The sequence below is a fragment of the Megalobrama amblycephala genome, linkage group LG9 (assembly GCF_018812025.1).
Source record: "Megalobrama amblycephala isolate DHTTF-2021 linkage group LG9, ASM1881202v1, whole genome shotgun sequence".
NCBI lineage: Eukaryota > Metazoa > Chordata > Actinopteri > Cypriniformes > Xenocyprididae > Megalobrama > Megalobrama amblycephala.
The window spans coordinates 15933014-15951728 of NC_063052.1; the positions used below are offsets into that span (position 1 = coordinate 15933014).

At 44.6% G+C, this 18715-nt stretch overlaps 1 protein-coding gene across 2 annotated transcripts in view; it reads right to left on the minus strand.

The window, feature by feature from the left end:
* The window catches only part of LOC125275127 (fucolectin-4-like), a 30525-nt gene that overhangs the window by 7207 nt on the left and 4603 nt on the right, over positions 1 to 18715 (minus strand). For both annotated transcript variants that reach the window (XM_048201817.1, XM_048201816.1), the window contains exons 3-9: positions 6740 to 6804; positions 6222 to 6504; positions 5771 to 5904; positions 5649 to 5681; positions 3873 to 4152; positions 3559 to 3695; positions 3304 to 3449 (exon numbers count right to left, since the gene is read on the minus strand). In XM_048201817.1, the coding sequence (XP_048057774.1) occupies positions 3445 to 3449; positions 3559 to 3695; positions 3873 to 4152; positions 5649 to 5681; positions 5771 to 5904; positions 6222 to 6504; positions 6740 to 6804 (937 nt within the window). In that variant the 3' untranslated portion in view covers positions 3304 to 3444. The remainder of the gene's footprint in view (positions 1 to 3303; positions 3450 to 3558; positions 3696 to 3872; positions 4153 to 5648; positions 5682 to 5770; positions 5905 to 6221; positions 6505 to 6739; positions 6805 to 18715) is intronic.

Genomic DNA, 18715 nt, shown 5'->3' on the forward strand with positions numbered 1-18715 from the left:
CTTTCACATGTAGGTTTTGTACTCGGACTCTGCTAATGAAGCCCAGTCTGCTGCTATTCGTGTGAGAAGATGCACTGAGAAGACTGAGGGCTGAGATGTTTACTAGGAAGCATACCACGGTCATTCCACATGGTGAGCATTTCATTGTAGCGTATAAAAGCCCTTCTAGGGAAGCCTTAAAGTGTTTATTTAATTTTTATGTTTAATTTGTGGTTTTCCTTAGTCTCCTTTTTTAAATCCTGTAGGTACAGTATTCATCAGTCAAACAATAATCAACTGTGCATGCACAGCAAAAACTGCAGTGTTAAATTAACTCTCCTGGGAGTACATGTGAGACCATACTCAAGAGTGTTAAAGTGTTAAAATAAGAGTGTTAAATTAACACTGAAGCAGTGTTAAAGTTAATGAGTTAATTAAGTGATTAACAGTGATGATTGACCATTATTGAAGACACCTGATGATAATAAGCAGAATCACCAAAGGAGAAAATCACAATTTTTAAGCCACCATCATAGAGATGAGGGTTTGCTTTAGTTGGGCTCTTGACCCTTGACTTTTTAAAATAAAATTTTGTTTGGGCTGTTTTAACTGAGTTATAAAATTCAGACCATAGACTGTAAAAAAATATGGACATAGTGTCCATGACGTCACCCATAGGTTTTTGAACAGCAGTTTTGATGTGTAAATGAGGTATCACCGAGCGTCACTCCCGGATAACTGAAAATGGGCAAAGAGGCGGGGAGGTCGTTTGAGCTGATGTGACTGGTTGCTGAAACCACGCCCGCCTAGCTCGACGTGACCATGTTAGCAAGCAAAGGAGCTATCTATCTATCTTAGATACGATCTAAAATATTAATGAAGATAAGTTTTATCATCAGAACGTTCTAAAGGTTTACTGTCAATCTACGGTGTTTTTTTAAGATATAGATGCTCCAACACCAGTAATTTGTGTTGGGTGTGCAAATAACAACATGGAAATAAATTAAAATTGGACTTATACCTTTATGAGATCGTGAGATGAATCCAATCTGTGGCATTTGGGTAAAATATAAATGTCCATTGCAAAACAAAAAACAGTACTTTTTGTCCATGAAATATTGATATATTATCCATTGTTTGCATTACATTTCTTCTGAATGATCTGCTCTCTGTCATCGTTCATCAAGAAATAATGCAATCTGAGCAGCGTTTATGTTGTAAAACTGTATACGATCGTATCTAACAAACAAATGAGCCCGTGTCCAAAGTATATTTTTTCAAAATAGTGCAGCAGTTTTAGTTATAATATCCAAGCAGTGCTGTCAGAGTTGTATATCCTCCTGGTATTGTCATTGTAGTAAATCTCACAAACAAAAGCCAATGCCACGATCCAACAACGTGTGTTCTGTTTCTTCCGCATGCATCAGACACACATCAGTCTCAAATATTATGCAGCAAGCCATATTTTATAATTGTATAAAATAATCGAGCACAAATACGGCTGAGATGCCAAATTCAGCGGCTGGAATTAGCTGAGGTAAAGTGACGACTCACAGACAGCAGCGGCATCTACCTATCACTCAAGTGACCACGCCCTTAATTATGCAGAACTTTAAAAAAGAATGAGTTAGAAAAAAATTCACCCCCTCACAGTTGTCATGAAGGGCAAAATTAGCAGTATAGACCAAAACCACAATTTGAACCAACTTGTAAACACGTTTTTTTTCTGCTGTAAACTTGGCCAATTTAACATGGGACTCAATGAGATTCTGCTCTCTTTTGGAGCCTGTCCCTAGCGGCCAGTCGATGAATCGCAGTTTAAGTCACTTCCGTATTGGCTTCACAAGAGACTGGGGGAGGTTGCCGCTTGATCCAGACACACAAATGGAAAAAATGATCAGGTGGTGTTGGTTATGTTTTCATATGATCATAGTTTGACCTGAATCACTGAACTCATTTAGAGCGCAATCTCTGAGTTAGACTTATATTATTGATTACAGCAGCACTGTGATTCTACAGCAGAACATCAGCTTTATCAAAATAATCTGAAGGATTTCACAAAAGTTGTTCTGATTTTAAAAAAAGAAAGCCCTTTCATTTAGAGACACATACATCAAGAATCAGCCTGTGAATCTCAACAGTGGTGAGAATAATAAAGCATGTTGCAGTGCATTCTGGGAGCCACCAATCAAAATTCATCCATGGCTCCCATCATGCATTGCTGCATGAATAAATTATGAGCTGAATTGTTTTAGTAATTTCTTTTATTCTCATATTTTATTTTGTTCTGTTTATGCAACTTTTTAGTAGCTTGTTTTCTAATGTTCAGAGTTGATCTGTTTATCAGAATATGTTGCTTGTCACCGTTGTTGAGATTCACAGGCTGATTCTTGATGTCTGTGTCTCTAAATTAAAGAGCTTTCTTTTTTTTTTAAATCAGAACAACTTTTGAGAAATCCTTCAGATTATATTGATAAAGCTGATCTTCTGCTTTAGAATCACAGTGCTGCTGTAATCAATAATGTAAATCTAACTCAGAGATTGGGCTCTAAATGAGTTCAGTGATTCAGGTCAAACACTGATTACATGAAAACATTAACACCACCTGATCATCTTTTCCAGTTGTTTGTCTGGATGGTATAACTCAGTTAAAACAACTCAAACTAAATTTTATTTTAAAAAGTCAAGGGTCAAGAGCCGATTGGATCGTTCTTTCTTGTTTTGGGGAATGAAAGTGGAGGGTGCCATTTTTGCTTGTAATCCTGATTTTCTCCTGTTTACGGTTACAGGGAGAGAGAGAAAAGTTATGTCATTTATTTTTCTGGATTATTTTTCTCCAGGTAATTTAGAGAGGTTTCTGGGTTAGTTTTTTTGTTTGTTCCCTGAAGCTATCACCTCTATTTTTATTATTATTCTTTTTGATATTGATATTTCTGTTATGGTTATTGTAATGTCTTTATAATATAAAATTAAAAGTTAATATTGGTTGAATTGGTGGTTGTGTTGTTGATTCTGGGACAGAAGGTTTGACATCCTCGTTCTATCCATGTTTTTCTATTTCTTTCTCTTTTTTGAAAAATTTAATTCTTTACTTTGTTACCAGCTCCTCAACTCTAGATGGGTAGCTATGTAACACTACACCTCCTCCTCATTGTGAATATCCAAATGAGCTTTTTTTGATCCAGAAATATGAAATACAACATGCAATGCTGTAATTTATTTAAAGTAATTTATTCATGTAGAAAGCAAAGATAAACAAAGATGAGTAAAAGACAGGTATATTTTAAGAACAATTTCATTCCTTTACTGAATGTGCACTGAAACTTATCTTTTATCTTAGGAATAAAAGGTGCACAGGTAAAATGAAAACAATGAATAAAGTGCATTAGTATTGCTCAGAAAACAGTAGTTTGGTATTTTGCTTATAGGATCAGTGGACTGTGGTGTAACATCATCTCATTCCACTTAATCTGGCAATGAAAACAGAACAAAACATCATTAAGGGAACGTACATATAGCATAAATGGTACATATAGTACAAATGTCTACACATCATGTTTCTCTCCTTTTAGCACTCACCTGCAAACACCTCAACCTCACACAGTGTGAGATATTCATTGCGCCCAGGTATAAAAATGTTGACATATCGGCCTTTAATAGGCTTAAACTTAAATGTTTGTGTCTCTCCAAGTGGGATGGACACAACAGTCGCAGCCCTGTGAAGAAACACAGTAACAGAAATAGAGAGGGGCGTATCAAAACATAATGAATCATATTAAATATACTTCTGTCAAAGGCAAGTTTGTATTAAAAGGATTTATTCAAAGTAATATTATCTTATTTACTCATTTTCTAACCATTTGTGTAAGTATTAAGAGAGATACAATACTTACAGCTCATTATTGTTGCCATTATTTTCCAGGCTGTTGCCGATACGGATCTGAGCACCATTTATTCTCTGTACATAACCATCTCCACGATTAGTGATGCTAACCCTTGTTATCTTGTAGACTTCCAACAAGTCAGCTCTCCACCAGGGGTCCTTGTCCCCATTAGTATGACTGCATGACCCATGACTGCGAATTGAATTCCTGTTGCCATCGACAGCATTTTGAGCAGCTAATCCATCGTATGTGGAAGACTGGACAGCTGTGGCTCCAAGAGCAAGATTCCCTGTTTAACATAAAATAATAAACAATAAAATTTTTATTTATTTATTTATTTATTTTTATTTCAATGTGCTAAAGTATAATCCTAATATAATGGGTAAAATAATGCTAAGCTATGTAAACCAAATGATTGTTACACGGCTCTCTGGAATACTTGATTCTGATTGGTCAGACGTGACATTCTGAGGTATGATATTTCCAGATAATGACCGTCATCAATAGTAACGCTGTATAACAGACAGTTCATCCGAGTTTCTGAAGCCGGTCTTTCTTTGATGTTTCTTGTATCACACCACAGACTCACTCTCTCTCGTTTTATACAAACACAACTGGTGCGTCTCTGTTATAGTTATTGATTGTATTGAAGAATTAAAATTGAATTGAAGTATTTTTAGTATTAAGAGTACTGTCGTGTTCGCAGGAATTATTGTTTTTGTACACTTTTATGGATTCTAAGATAATAAACAGGGAAGAACTTAAAACATTTTAATCTCAAATCAAAATGTCCATGTAATCATTTATTTGGTGTACATGACTGTACATTATCCCTTAAATGTTTGATTTGTTTGAACTTGTTCGTTTGTCTTGCTTGGTATATTTTTTCCTCATGGAAGTTTTGTGTTTATTACAAGTGAGCTAATAAAATATTTTAAAGGTCCCGTTCTTCGTGATCCCATGTTTCAAACTTTAGTTAGTGTGTAATGTTGTTGTTACAGTATATATAAAATCTGTACAATTTTTACGAGATATTTTATTTAACAGAAGTCGCCTACATTGAACGGCCAGTTTGGACTACATCCCTCTACTTCCTTCTTTAATGACGTCACTAAAGCAGTTTTTTGACTAACCTCCGCCCACAGGAATACACAAGAGTTGCGTTTGTAGAGTGTGTTTGTCGCCATGTCGTCGAAACGCTGTTATTTTCATCCCGCAGTCCAATCACCGGGTCTGATTTCGGCTCAAATTGATAGGGTAAAATTAAAGACATGTTTACAATAACACTGAGCGCGTGCATCTCCACGTTATGGTAAGAGGCGTGACTTTTCCGGGCAAGATGCGCTAAGAGCTGCTGTCGAATCACAACACAGGAACCGCTGGCACAATCAGAACTCGTTACGTATTTCTGAAGGAGGGACTTCATAGAACAAGGAAGTCATCAGCCCGTTTTTATGACAGTGGAAACAGCGGTATACAGATAAGTAAATTATGTGAAAAATACTGTGTTTTTTTACACGCAAAACATGAACACATGTTAAATTGCACACTATAAACACAATCAAAGCATCAAAAAACCACAAAAAATGGGACCGTTAACTCAAATTAATATTTTGTCTCCAAAATTATTTATTTGTAGCTAGCAGCCATATAATAATCACCCTGTCAGGTTCATTTTGCAATAACAACTGTCTTGATGTACATTATCCCTTATTGGTTACCAAATGTTCAATAAGAATATTATATATGTTACTGACAACATTTAATGTAATGAAGAACACTTACTTGGAACACAAATGTATGGTGGTGTGTACTTATCTGTTAATAAAATAATAACAGTTATACACACATTAACAAGTACATGAACAAATTCTATGACAGAGTTTTCTTCTCTCTCTGTCCCTTACCTGCAAACACCTCGACTTCACACAGAGAAAGGACTTCATCATTCCCAGGTAAAAAAATGTTGACATATCGGCCAATAACAGACTCAAATGAAAATGTTTCTGTGCCATCAGGAACAGTGAGAATAGTTGCAGCCCTGAAAATACATAAAGAACAGTGTTAAAATGAAAACCAGAGGCCTCGCAACACAATGCACATCTAACAAATTCAATTCAACTGTATTGACATCAAACGGTTTTGTACAGCACTCTTCACAATACAAATTATTGTTCATGTTTTAAACTTACAAATGTATTATCACAGTCTGAATAAAATATTTTGAAGTAAAGTACATCTCCGTGGCTGTGGCTCTCTGAGTGGTTGGTTTGTGGAGGAGGTTCAATTTTGTTTTATTAAACCAGATTGAACATCATAAACATGGGAAGACGACAGAACAACTGAAACATTTCTTACAGCTCATTGTTGTTTCCGTTGTTGTCCAGACTGTTACCAATACGAATATGAGCTCCTCTAAGTCGCTCTTTGCAACAGTCTCCACGATTAGTGATGGTAACGTTGCTTATACTGTAGACATTTCCAAGGTCAACTCTCCACCATGGATTAAACTCAGCTTTAGTCTGAGAGCATGAGCCCTTAAAGTAATCAGAGTCTCTGTTTCCATCTACTGCACGTTGAGCAGCTCCGTGTGGGTTGCTTGTGGAGGACTGCACAGCCTTGGCATGAAGAGCAAGATTCCCTGTTCAATATGATATGAAATTGATTGCGGGAAAAAAACAACAACAAAAAAAAACTGATAAGACAGGTTCAAAGCAATACAAACAAGCAAACAAACAAATAAATAAATCACAATCTTTCATTTACCATGTTTTAGCCTATAATTTTAATAAATTAATCTGATTGATATGTAATGATACACAATGGTTACAGATTTTTAAATCCAGGCATTTTTACTTGTATTATTCTAAACGTACCTTTAGAATCAGCAACGCACAGTCCAGCAAAAAGTGTTAGAAACACAATCACACGTATGGCCATCCTGATATAAGACACAACAACACATCACCTCATCTCAGCATATGAAGGAATAATTTTCAATTTCTCATCATCATTTAAACAAATAGGCACATATATTGCTATTTTATGATACAATAGTATATATTTTTTATTTTAAATGTCTATTCTTTGTATTTTAAATGTCTTTGCTGAGTGAGTTCTATTTTTAACTTAAATACTTTTTTAACTTATATACTTATGAGGCAGGAGGGGTTATTTCGTGGCTTACGTCACAGTGTTTAGCTTATTGGCAGTGTTGCTGGGCCATAAAAACGGAAAATGCGCGTTACCTGGGATGCATCACTGGGTGAACCGTTGCGTCGTTAACGCGCTTCCGTCACTTCCCGGAACTGGATGTGAGTGCTCGAGACGGTAAGAATGCACCGCTAGTTGTTTTGTTTGATTATGGCATGTGTGTTTACGAGAGGCGTACTCTATCTAATGTGTTTTAGAAACTGCGACTTGGTTGGAGAGCATTTCAACCTTGACTTTACGAGTTTTGCTGCAATGTCGTTTATTATTTACATGTATGGGGTGTAGACATCGAAGAAGGTAGGTTGAATGCTGTTAATTCCTATTAAACTGCGTTAAGCGGCATTTGCATTCGGGAGTACGCTGACCGAATTGAATATATTTCTAACTCAACCCCTTTCTTAGCTGTGAGAACCTGATGTATTTGCTGGGTCGCTGTTTTCTGTACTGGCATCTGCTGGAAAAGATTCTATTTGTTGGCTCTTCATAGAAACGTTAGTGTTATGACAGAGACACCGGAGGCAGAGATGAAAGCAATGTTACAGTTTATTGATATGATCAGCAGAGAAACAGGTGAGTTGACTGGTGAATGTGAAGATCTTGAAGGAGAATGAGAGGTAATACTGTCCTTTTCTTTATGATGCAGATGAAACTGGAGGGAGACGCTGGAGCTGGCAGACGAACACACTCACACACAGGCAGGTAAGCACACGAGGAGATCCGAAGACGATGGAGACGAAGGAGACAATGGAGACAGGTAAGTATCACTTTGGAGTCCTTGAAGGTAAGCGTACAACAGGTTGTAACACAAACGAGACCGGACGATGAGTGTGTGTGAGTGTGTGGTATTTAACTGTGTGCTGATGACTGCGGTGATGATGTGCAGGTGGCGGTGATTAGTAGACTGATAGTAGTAGACTGGCGGTGATTGAGTGCGTGGATACGGGAGTGAGGTGGAACCTGACGTGTCTGTGACAGTACCCCCCCTCCCACGGCCCGCTCCAGAGGGCTGTGGACCCCGACGTCGTGGTGGTCGTCCTCGAGGTCGTGGGGCAGGTCTGTCTGGGTGGTTGGTGTGGAAGGTCTGTAACAGAGCTGGATCAAGGATATCATTCTTGGGAACCCATGAGCGTTCTTCGGGACCGTAGCCCTCCCAGTCCACCAGATACTCCAAAAGACCACCACGGCGCCGGGAGTCCAGAATCTCATGTACAACGTAGGCTGTTCCATCATCCAGAATGAGTTGAAGGGGGGGCTCGACGGCTGCCACGTCAGGTTCTGTAGGAGGAAGAACAGAAGGGTGGTGAGGCTTTAATAGTGAAACATGGAAAGTTGGGTGAATTCTCTTGTATTGTGCTGGGAGTTGTAACCGGTAAGTGACAGGGTTGATCTGTTGAAGGATGGTGAACGGGCCAATGAAGCGGGGACTCAGCTTCTTGCAGGGCAGGCGCATCTTGATGTCTCTGGTGGACAGCCAGACCTTCTGCCCCGGTTGGTAGTTTGGAGCGTGGGAGCGCCGAAGGTCGGCTGTCGTCTTGCGCCTGCGCAGGGCTCTCTGCAGCTGGTGGTGAGCTGAGTCCCATACCCTCTCGCTCTCCCGGAACCAGTAGTCGACAGCAGGAACGTTGGAGGGTTCCCCGTCCCAGGGGAACAGTGGGGGCTGGAAGCCGAGCACGCATTGGAAAGGTGTTAATCCTGTTGTGGCTTGGCGGAGGGAGTTCTGGGCGTACTCGGCCCAGCCCAGGTACTGGTTCCAGGAGTCCTGGTGGCCGTGACAGAAGGTATGCAGGAAGCGGCCAATCTCCTGGATCTTCCGTTCCGTCTGCCCGTTCGACTGAGGATGGTATCCAGACGACAGACTGACGGTCACACCCAGGAGGGAGAAGAAAGCCTTCCATACCCGCGAGACGAATTGTGGTCCTCTGTCTGAGACTATGTCTTCGGGGATTCCGTAGTGATGGAAGACATGGTTGAACATTAATTCTGCTGTGGCCATAGCTGTTGGTAGACCCTCCAGGGGAATAAGACGGCAGGCTTTAGAGAAGCGGTCTACGACGACCAGAATGCAGGTGTTACCATCAGACTCGGGGAGATCAGTGACAAAATCTATTCCCAGGTGTGACCAGGGTCTCTCAGGAACAGGCAGAGGATGGAGCTTGCCGGTGGGAAGATGGCGTGGGCTCTTGGAGATGGCGCACTCCCTGCAGCCCTGCACGTACCTCCTGACATCGTTGGCCATGTTTGGCCACCAGAAGCGCTGTTTGAGCAGCGAGAGGGTTTCATTGACCCCCGGGTGACCAGTGCCAAGTGAAGTGTGAACGGAGTGCAGAAGTGGAGTGCGTTGTGTCCTGGTGATGTAGCGCAAGCCCTGGGGACAACCCGGCGGAGTGTGTGAGGAGGCATTGGAGGAGGGTAAGGTCTCTTCTGACCATTCGATGGGGCTGACGAAAATTGATTCAGGTAGGATGGTTTCGGGTTCTTCATTCTTTTCCTCCGGGGCGTGGAGACGAGAGAGAGCATCGGCTTTCAGGTTCTTAGAGCCAGGTCGGTATGAGATGGTGAAATGGAATCTTGAGAAGAACAAAGCCCAACGGGCTTGGCGAGGGCTGAGTCGTTTGGCGGCTTTCAGATATTCGAGGTTCTTGTGGTCGGTGAGTACTTGAAAAGGATGATTGGCCCCCTCCAACCAATGCCTCCATTCCTCAAGGGCGAGTTTCACAGCCAGGAGTTCACGGTTCCCGATGTCATAGTTTACCTCTGCCGGGTTGAGCTTGCGGGAGAAGAAGGCGCATGGATGGAGCCTACTAGGATTCCCCTGCTGCTGTGATAGGACCGCTCCCACTCCTGTGGTGGAGGCATCCACTTCCACGACGAATGGTAGGTCCGGGTTGGGGTGGACGAGGAGGGGAGCGGTGGTGAAGGCTTTCTTGAGGGTTTCAAAAGCTTCTGTGGCAGGTTGGGACCAGGACAGAGACTTGGGCTGCTTACGGAGGAGGTTGGTGAGTGGGCTGGCGATGGTACTGTAGTTCTTGATGAATCGACGGTAGAAATTGGAGAAACCAAGGAATCGTTGGAGTTCTTTTATGGTGCTTGGAGCTGGCCAGTTCTGGATGGCAGATACCTTCCCCTCGTCCATCCGGATGCCACTGTGATCAATCACATATCCCAGGAAGTGGACAGAGGGCTGGTGGAAAGAGCACTTCTCTGCTTTCAGGAACAGATGGTATTGCCGTAAGCGTTGGAGGACCTCCGCAACGTGGTGGCGATTTTCGGTCAAGCTCCGGGAGTAAATCAGGATGTCATCGATATAGACCAACACGAACTTGTGGAGAAACTCCCGGAGCACCTCATGGATGAAATCCTGGAATATGGAGGGGGCGTTGACCAGGCCATACGGCATCACGAGGTATTCGTAGTGACCGGTGGGCGTGACGAAGGCGGTCTTCCACTCGTCCCCCTCGCGTATCCGGATGAGGTTGCACGCGCTGCGGAGGTCCAGCTTGGTGAACACAGTGGCACCGCAGAGATGTTCCAGGGCCGCTGGGACGAGGGGAAGTGGGTACCGGAATTTGACTGTGATTTTGTTTAGTGACCGGTAATCGATGCAGGGCCGCAAGCCTCCGTCCTTCTTGGCCACGAAGAAGAAGCTTGAAGCAGCAGGGGAAGTAGACGGGCGGATGTATCCTTGGTTAAGGGCCTCTTTGATGTATTCCTCCATGGCCTTCTCCTCCGGCACTGATAGGGGGTAGATGCGTCCCCTAGGCACTGGCTCACCTGGTAACAGATCAATTGCACAGTCCCATGGCCGGTGTGGAGGAAGCTTGGAGGCGCGTTGCGGGCAGAAGACGTCGCTGAAGGGGGCGTAATCGGGAGGTATGTCGGTGGAGCGCTTTTCTACAGGGCTCTCGATGGAGGTAGCATTGATGGAGAGGTTCTTGGGTGGAGGAGATCTTGGAACAGGAAGGTCTGGAAAACAGCTGGAGAAACAGTGGTCGCCCCACTTCAGGACTTCGCCCGTGCGCCAGGAGATGGTGGGATGATGGAGTTCCAGCCACGGACGCCCTAGAACCACGTCAGCGGTGGACTCCTCCAGAACCAGCAGATGGATGAGTTCTTGATGGAAGATACCCACTTGTAGTTGAAGGGGTCCAGCGACACGGCGAACCGTCTTACGGCTCAAGGGTTTGCCCGTGATGGAGTTGATCTGATAGTGAGTCGGAGACGGCGAGGTCTTGAGCCCGAGGTGTCGACAGAGGGCGCCGGAGATGAAGTTTCCTGCTGACCCTGAATCGAGGAGTGCCACCACTGGAATGGAAACATCAGCAGCAGTAAGGTTTACAATTGTAGTGAGTGGTTTCATGTTCTGGATAGAGGGGATGATAGCACTCACCACGGGTCGAGGAGGACTGGTTGGGCATGCAGAGATGACATGCCCAGGTAATCCACAATACAAGCACAGATTCAGGGTCAGCCTTCTTTGTCTTTCTGTGGGTGACAAACGGGAGTTATCCAATTGCATTGGTTCGGTGGCTGGTTCTGGAGAGCTGACGGGTTTGGACCAACGGAGGAGAGTGCTGGCTAGTGGCTGGCCCTGGTGCTCACGGAGACACGACTGCATACGAGAACCCACTCGGATGGCGAGCTGGATGAAACGTTCCAGTCCTATGGAGTCCTCGTATGCAGCGAGATGCAGCCGCACGTTGGGCTCCAGACCTTGTCGGAAGGTGGTGATGAGGGCTTGTTCGTTCCATCCGCTGGTTGTGGCGAGCGTTCGGAACTGCAAGGCATAATCGTTAACAGTATTGTTTCCTTGTTTTAAATTATACAATTTCTCACCAGTGGTAGAATCAGTCAGGGGTTTTCCGAAAACTTCTCTGAAGTGAGAAACGAAAGCAGCATAGGATCTGATAACTGGTCCTTTCTGAGTCCAGAGAGAATCCGCCCATTGGAGGGCCTTAGCCTGCAGTTGAGAAATCACGAACGCTATTTTCGCCGTGTCGGTGGGATAGAAGTGCGGCTGCATCTCCAGGACCAACTCACACTGAAGGAGGAATCCGCTGCAGTCCTCCGCCGATCCTGAGAAGGGCGCCGGTTTGGCCATGGGACTGGCGGTGCACATAGGAGAAGCAGCGGTGATGGTGGATGCGGAAGCAGCCGCGGCGGTGGATACAGGTGACGGTGACGGTGGCTGTGGAGTGAGTGCTCGTCGCAATGCGTCCACGAGCTCTTGGAACGGGTCGTGATGGCTCATGCTGATCGATAGTTGTTAAGGTCCGGTCTTCTGTTATGACAGAGACACCGGAGGCAGAGATGAAAGCAATGTTACAGTTTATTGATATGATCAGCAGAGAAACAGGTGAGTTGACTGGTGAATGTGAAGATCTTGAAGGAGAATGAGAGGTAATACTGTCCTTTTCTTTATGATGCAGATGAAACTGGAGGGAGACGCTGGAGCTGACAGACGAACACACTCACACACAGGCAGGTAAGCACACGAGGAGATCCGAAGACGATGGAGACGAAGGAGACAATGGAGACAGGTAAGTATCACTTTGGAGTCCTTGAAGGTAAGCGTACAACAGGTTGTAACACAAACGAGACCGGACGATGAGTGTGTGTGAGTGTGTGGTATTTAACTGTGTGCTGATGACTGCGGTGATGATGTGCAGGTGGCGGTGATTAGTAGACTGGTGATTGAGTGCGTGGATACGGGAGTGAGGTGGAACCTGACGTGTCTGTGACAGTTAGTTGGTGAGTATCCATGCACATGCCTATTACGGTGAGAGAATTTATCTAACAGAGTAACAGTCTCGCTTTGTCTATAGGTGTCGTGACGGCCGTAACTGCAATCTAGTCGGGGTGTTCCGCGTTTGTTTATGGCTGCAGTGCTGTCCTGTTTCCCGTTTCCAGTTTTCTTTTTGTTAATTTTTCTTTCTTGACTGCTTTATATCGTTTTGTTTGTTCTTTTCAGTTGTATTAATACTACATTGTCTCTGAAGTTTGAATCATTTCATTTCATTTCTAACTATTATATCTTTGTGATTTTTCTTTAGTCTATTTCTGTTCATTTCTTCAGTTGTATTAGATTTTGTACTCTGGGGTTTGAATTACTTTTGTTTTCAATTTTGATAATATTTTTGTGACTTTTCCTTATTTAATTTGCTTTTTTTCCCCCAGTTGCATTAGATTTTGTTTTGTGTATTATATTATTCGTTCAAAGTCTATTTTGTTTCTTTTTTTTTTGTATTTTGTTGAAATTGTGATTCTTGCTTTAAGCAATTATTTGCTACAAACATTTGTTTATTTGTATTACTTTGATTGGTTGAGTTGCACTACCCAGCTCCTAAAGTGATTGTGTGCTTGATTTTGATCATTTTGTCTCGGCAGGGCCTGAGCACCAGGGGCAGAGGACTGGTTTTAGGTGGTGGTATATTCCTCACAAGTGTGCAGTAACCACCTCACCGTGTGTGTGTGTGTGTGTGTGTGTGTGTGTGTGTGTGTGTGTGTGTGTGTGTGTGCGCGTGCTTGTGGACACAGTAAAGTGCAGTGATTCACCTACAGGTGGTGTGGTCTGATTATCCGCTCTTTTTTTATTGGTAAGCTCTAGCCCCTGCCTTCAATTTTTCTAAGAACTTTAAGTGGCCCATTTGGCTGGGACAAATGTCTAATTATTTGTTTTAATATTGTTTTTAATGAAGATGTCAATAAAATAATTTTGTACTGTCACTCATGTCTCTGACTCTAATTAGTGATACGAACCTGTGTAAGTAATTATAAGTGGTTTATTTTGATTCTTTGGGTGAAACTCCCAAAGTGGCGTAGTCGGAGTGAGTTTGATATCTTTATAATTTTCACTGTATTTAAAGTCCTTATTGCCCTCGATCCCCCGCCACACTTATATAACATATTATATAATTTACATTAATTAAAAATCATCTCAAATGTGTTTTTATTATTATTTTTATTTTATTTTATATAAAATACATGGTCTTTAGAGAGAATATTGTTTACAAAAATGTTACAAAAATACACTGAAAATAAGTGCACATTTGTGCAGACAGCTGATATTTTAATTGCCATCAAAGCTTGCTAATTATTTATCACGAGAAATAGAGAGTTTAAACAAATATGTAGATACAATTTGGATACCACATGCCCAGGCAACTTACATTTCTTGACTTAATCATGAAAAAGGAGTGAAGGGTTTTTTGGCACTTTGAGCTCATTGTGACTTCTCTGAATGTTACATGTATAAAGTGCATGTATGACACATGTAGGAACTGAAAGCTAATCAGACATAAATAACTCCTTCAAACTGTGAAAAAGAGCCAAATTCCAAATCAACACTCAGGACCCTAAATCAGTTTGAACCAGTTTGCCTTTCCACGGGCTAGAGAGCCACCACAGAGCCAGGTCTTATGTCATTGTATATGTCTCATCTTTCACAGCAACGCTAGTGTCACAGACACGCCAGGCTCTACCCTCACACAGACACAGCGCACATCATCACCAGAGTTTTAATCACGCACACCTGCAACCCATCAGCACCCTCATTAACAGCAGCACAAAAGACGCTCTGTCTGGTCACTGTCCAGTCTCCTTGTTGTCTCCTCGTCCTGATTGAGTTTATCTGTGTCTGCTCAAGTCCCAAGTCTGTTATCCGTCTGCCATTCCTGCAACACAAAGACAAGTATCCGTTCTACATCTGCCATCATATTAACCTGCCATTGCTTACCTGCACTCTGTCCCCTCTTCTGGTTGTTCAATAAACATCATTACCTGCATTCCTGTGTTGCTGTCCCCTTCTGTATTGTAACAATAGACCTGACCAACACTGCTGAACACCAGAATGAGCACCCCGGATCCATACCAAGAGCTCGTGGACGCATTGCGCCGAGCACTCACCGCAACTCCACCCACATCTCCACCAGCGAGCACTTCCGCATCCACCGCCATTTCTTCCTCACCACCTGCCGTTTCCAGTCCCATGGCCAAACCGGCGCCCTTCTCTGGTTCGCCGGAGGATTGCAACGGGTTCCTCCTGCAATGTTCGCTGGTCCTGAAGATGCAACCGCACCTGTATCCCAACGACCACGCTAAGGTAGCATTTATAATCTCTCAACTAGATGGCAAGGTGCTTTGCTGGGCTGAACCGCTCTGGTCCCAGAATAATCCTATTACTCAGTCTCTCTCCAGTTTCATCGCTCACTTCAAAGAAGTCTTTGGAAGACCTGCTTGGGATTCTTCGATCAGTGAGCAGTTATACCAACTAAAACAAGGTTCAATGACTGTTAACGACTATGCTCTCCAATTCAGAACCCTTGTTGCCGCTAGGGGATGGAACGAGCAGGCCCTCATTACCACCTACCAGCAAGGATTGGATCCTCGCTGCATATGAGGATTCCATCGGGCTGGAACTCATTCAACTCTCCATCAGATTCGCCACTCATATGCAGTCGTGTCTCAAAGAGTACTAGGGCCAGCCATGATTTCCATCTACACTCCGCCGACCAGAATCCGTCAGCTCAACCGAACCAGCCTACGAACCTATGCAAGTTGAAAACACTCGTCTGTCTGCGGCTGAGCCAGTGCCCTGAGGGAAGATCTATTCCCTCTCCATCCCGGAGGACAAGGCCATGGAGGAGTACATTCAAGAGGCACTGTCACAGGGTTACATCTGCCCGTCTACTTCCCCTGCTGCTTCCAGCTTTTTCTTCGTGGCGAAGAAGGACAGAGGCTTGCGGCCCTGAATTGATTACAGAGCCTTAAACAAGATCACAGTTAAATTCCGTTACCCGCTTCCCCTTGTCCCATCTGCCCTAGAACATCTCCGAGGTGCCACTGTGTTCACCAAGTTGGACCTCCGCAGTGTGTATAACCTCATCTGGATACGTGAGGGGGACGAGTGGAAGACAGCATTTGTGACCCCTAGTGGCCACTACGAGTACTTGGTCATGCCGTATAGACTGTCAACGCCCCCTCCGTATTCCAGGACTTCATCCATGAGGTGCTCCAGAAGTTCCTACACAAGTCAGTCCTGGTATATATCGACAACATCCTGATTTACTCCGGAGCATGGCCAACCATCGCCACCACGTTGCGGAGGTCCTGCAGCGCCTGAGGGAATTCCACCTGTTCCTCAAAGCAGAAAAATGTACCTTCCACCAGCCCTCAGTGCAGTTCCTTGGGTACTACATCGATTGCAGTGGCATCCGGATGGACCAGAGGAAGGTATTTGCAATCAAGGACTGGCCCATTCCTACAATCATAAAAGAGCTTCAAAGATTCCTTGGATTCACTAACTTCTACCGACGCTTCATTCAAGGTTACAGTATCATCTCCACTCACCAACCTCCTGCGCAGTAAGCCCAAGTTTCTGTCCTGGAACCCAGCCGCCACCCAAGCTTTTGAGACTCTCAAGGAAGCCTTCACCACTGCTCCCCTCCTGGTGCATCCTGATCCCGAAAAGCCCTTCGTCGTGGATGTCCACGCCTCGACCACTGGAGTGGGAGTGGTACTATCACAGCAGCAGGGGAATCCAAGTAGACTACACCCATGTGCCTTCTTCTCCCACAAACTCAAACTGGCAGAGGTCAACGATGACATCGAGAACAGGGAGCTTCTTGCCATCAAGCTAGCCCTCAAGGAGTGGAGGCATTGGCTCTAAGGAGCTAAACATCCGTTTGTTGTCCTAACTGACCACAAGAACCTGGAATATCTTTGGGATGCAAAACGAGTCCTGATGAGGGCTCTGAGACTCCTAAGCCCATCCTGTCTAAGAAGCTCTTCGTAAACCCCATCGTCTGGTCTGAAGACACTCTTCCCGAGTCCAATGCCTCCACCAACGCTCCGCCGGGTTGCTCTACGTCACCCGGACACGGCACACTCCCCTCATTCACGCATCTCACACATCATTGGGAACTGGCCACCCAGGGGTCAATGAAACCCTCTCGTTGCTTAAACAATGCTTCTGGTGGCCGAACATGGCATCGGACGTCAGGAGGTACATGCAGGGATACAAGGAATGCACCATCTGTAAGAATCCGTGGCATCTTCCCTCCGGAAAACTCCAACCTCTGCCCGTTCCCAATCGTCCATGGTCACACCTAGGAATTAATTTTATTACTGTACTCCCTGCCTCAGACAATTGTACCTGCATACTAGTGGTTGTTGACAGAAGTCAAGTCGTCTGATCCCTTTAAGGGGACTGTCCACGGCCATGGAAACTGCTGAACTTATGTTTAACTATATTTTCAGATATTATGATTATTATGATTCCTGAGGACAGAGGGCCACAGTTCATCTCCAGGGTCTGGAAAGCCTTCTTCGCGCTCCTAGGTGTGACCGTCAGCCTCTTTTCAGGATACCACCCACAGACAAATGGGCAGATGGAACGGAAGATCGAAGAGATAAGACGCTTCCTCCGAACCTTCTGCCACGGCCACCAGGACTCTTGGAACCAGTTCCTGGCTTGGGCAGAGTACACCCAAAACTCTCTGTGGCAGCCTACCACCGGACTCACGCCGTTCCAGTGTGTACTCGGCTATCAACCCCCACTGTTCCCCTGGTCAGGGGAACCCTCGGACGTACCAGCGGTCGACTATTGGTTCAGAGAGAGCAAGAGGGTCTGTAACTCCGCACACCACCAGCTCCAACGGGCCCTCTGCAGGCGTAGGATGACAGCCAACCTTCACCGCTCCAACGCTCCAAACTACCAGCTGGGACAGAAGGTTTGGCTGTCAACAAGAGACATCAGAATGTGCCTGCCCTGTAGGAAACTGAGTCCCAGGTTCATTGGCCCCTTCACCATCCTTCGGCAGATCAAACCCGTCACCTACCAACTTCAGCTCCCACCTGAGTATAAGATTCCCCCCACATTCCACGTTTCACAACTAAAACCTCACCTTCCTTCTGTTTCTGTTCCCACAGAGCCTGGCGCAGCCGAGGAACCCCCCCTTCCTCTCATCGTGGACGATGGTGCTGCTTACCTGGTGCGTAACATCTTGGACTCCCGGCGTTGTGGTGGTTTTCTGGAGTACCTCGTGGACTGGGAGGGCTACGGTCCCGAGGAACACTCATGGGTCCCCAGGAATGATATACTCGACCCCAGCCTACTTGACACTTTCCATGCCACTCATCCAGACAGACCAGCACCCCGTGGCAGAGGCAGAACACCACAATGTCGGGGTCCACTGCCCTCAGGAGCGGGCCATGGAGGGGGGGGGGTAATGTCACAGACACGCCAGGCTCTAACCTCACACAGACACAGCTTACGTCATCGCCAGAGTTTTAATCATGCACACCTCTCCTTGTTGGCGTGAATCATCATGAATAATGGGTGATTCTCAAAAGCACAACATTTTGTTTTTACTCTGAGTGTACACAAATAAAAGAAGATGGTGTATAAAATGGTGTATAGCTCTTAATTGTATGTGCAACATTGATGGAGTATTTTGAGTCTCTTTCACACTGGTTAGAAAAAAACCGCGGTGGTCACGCCGGCATGACCGCCGACCCGAGGGAGTTAATACAAATTTTCCTAGAAAGGCTACGAAGCTCAATTTAGCACCCAATCTCTCTGGTCAGTCTCTCTCTTGCTTTTCATTGACTAATCCATCTTCCATCAATGAGTTAATTTTGAA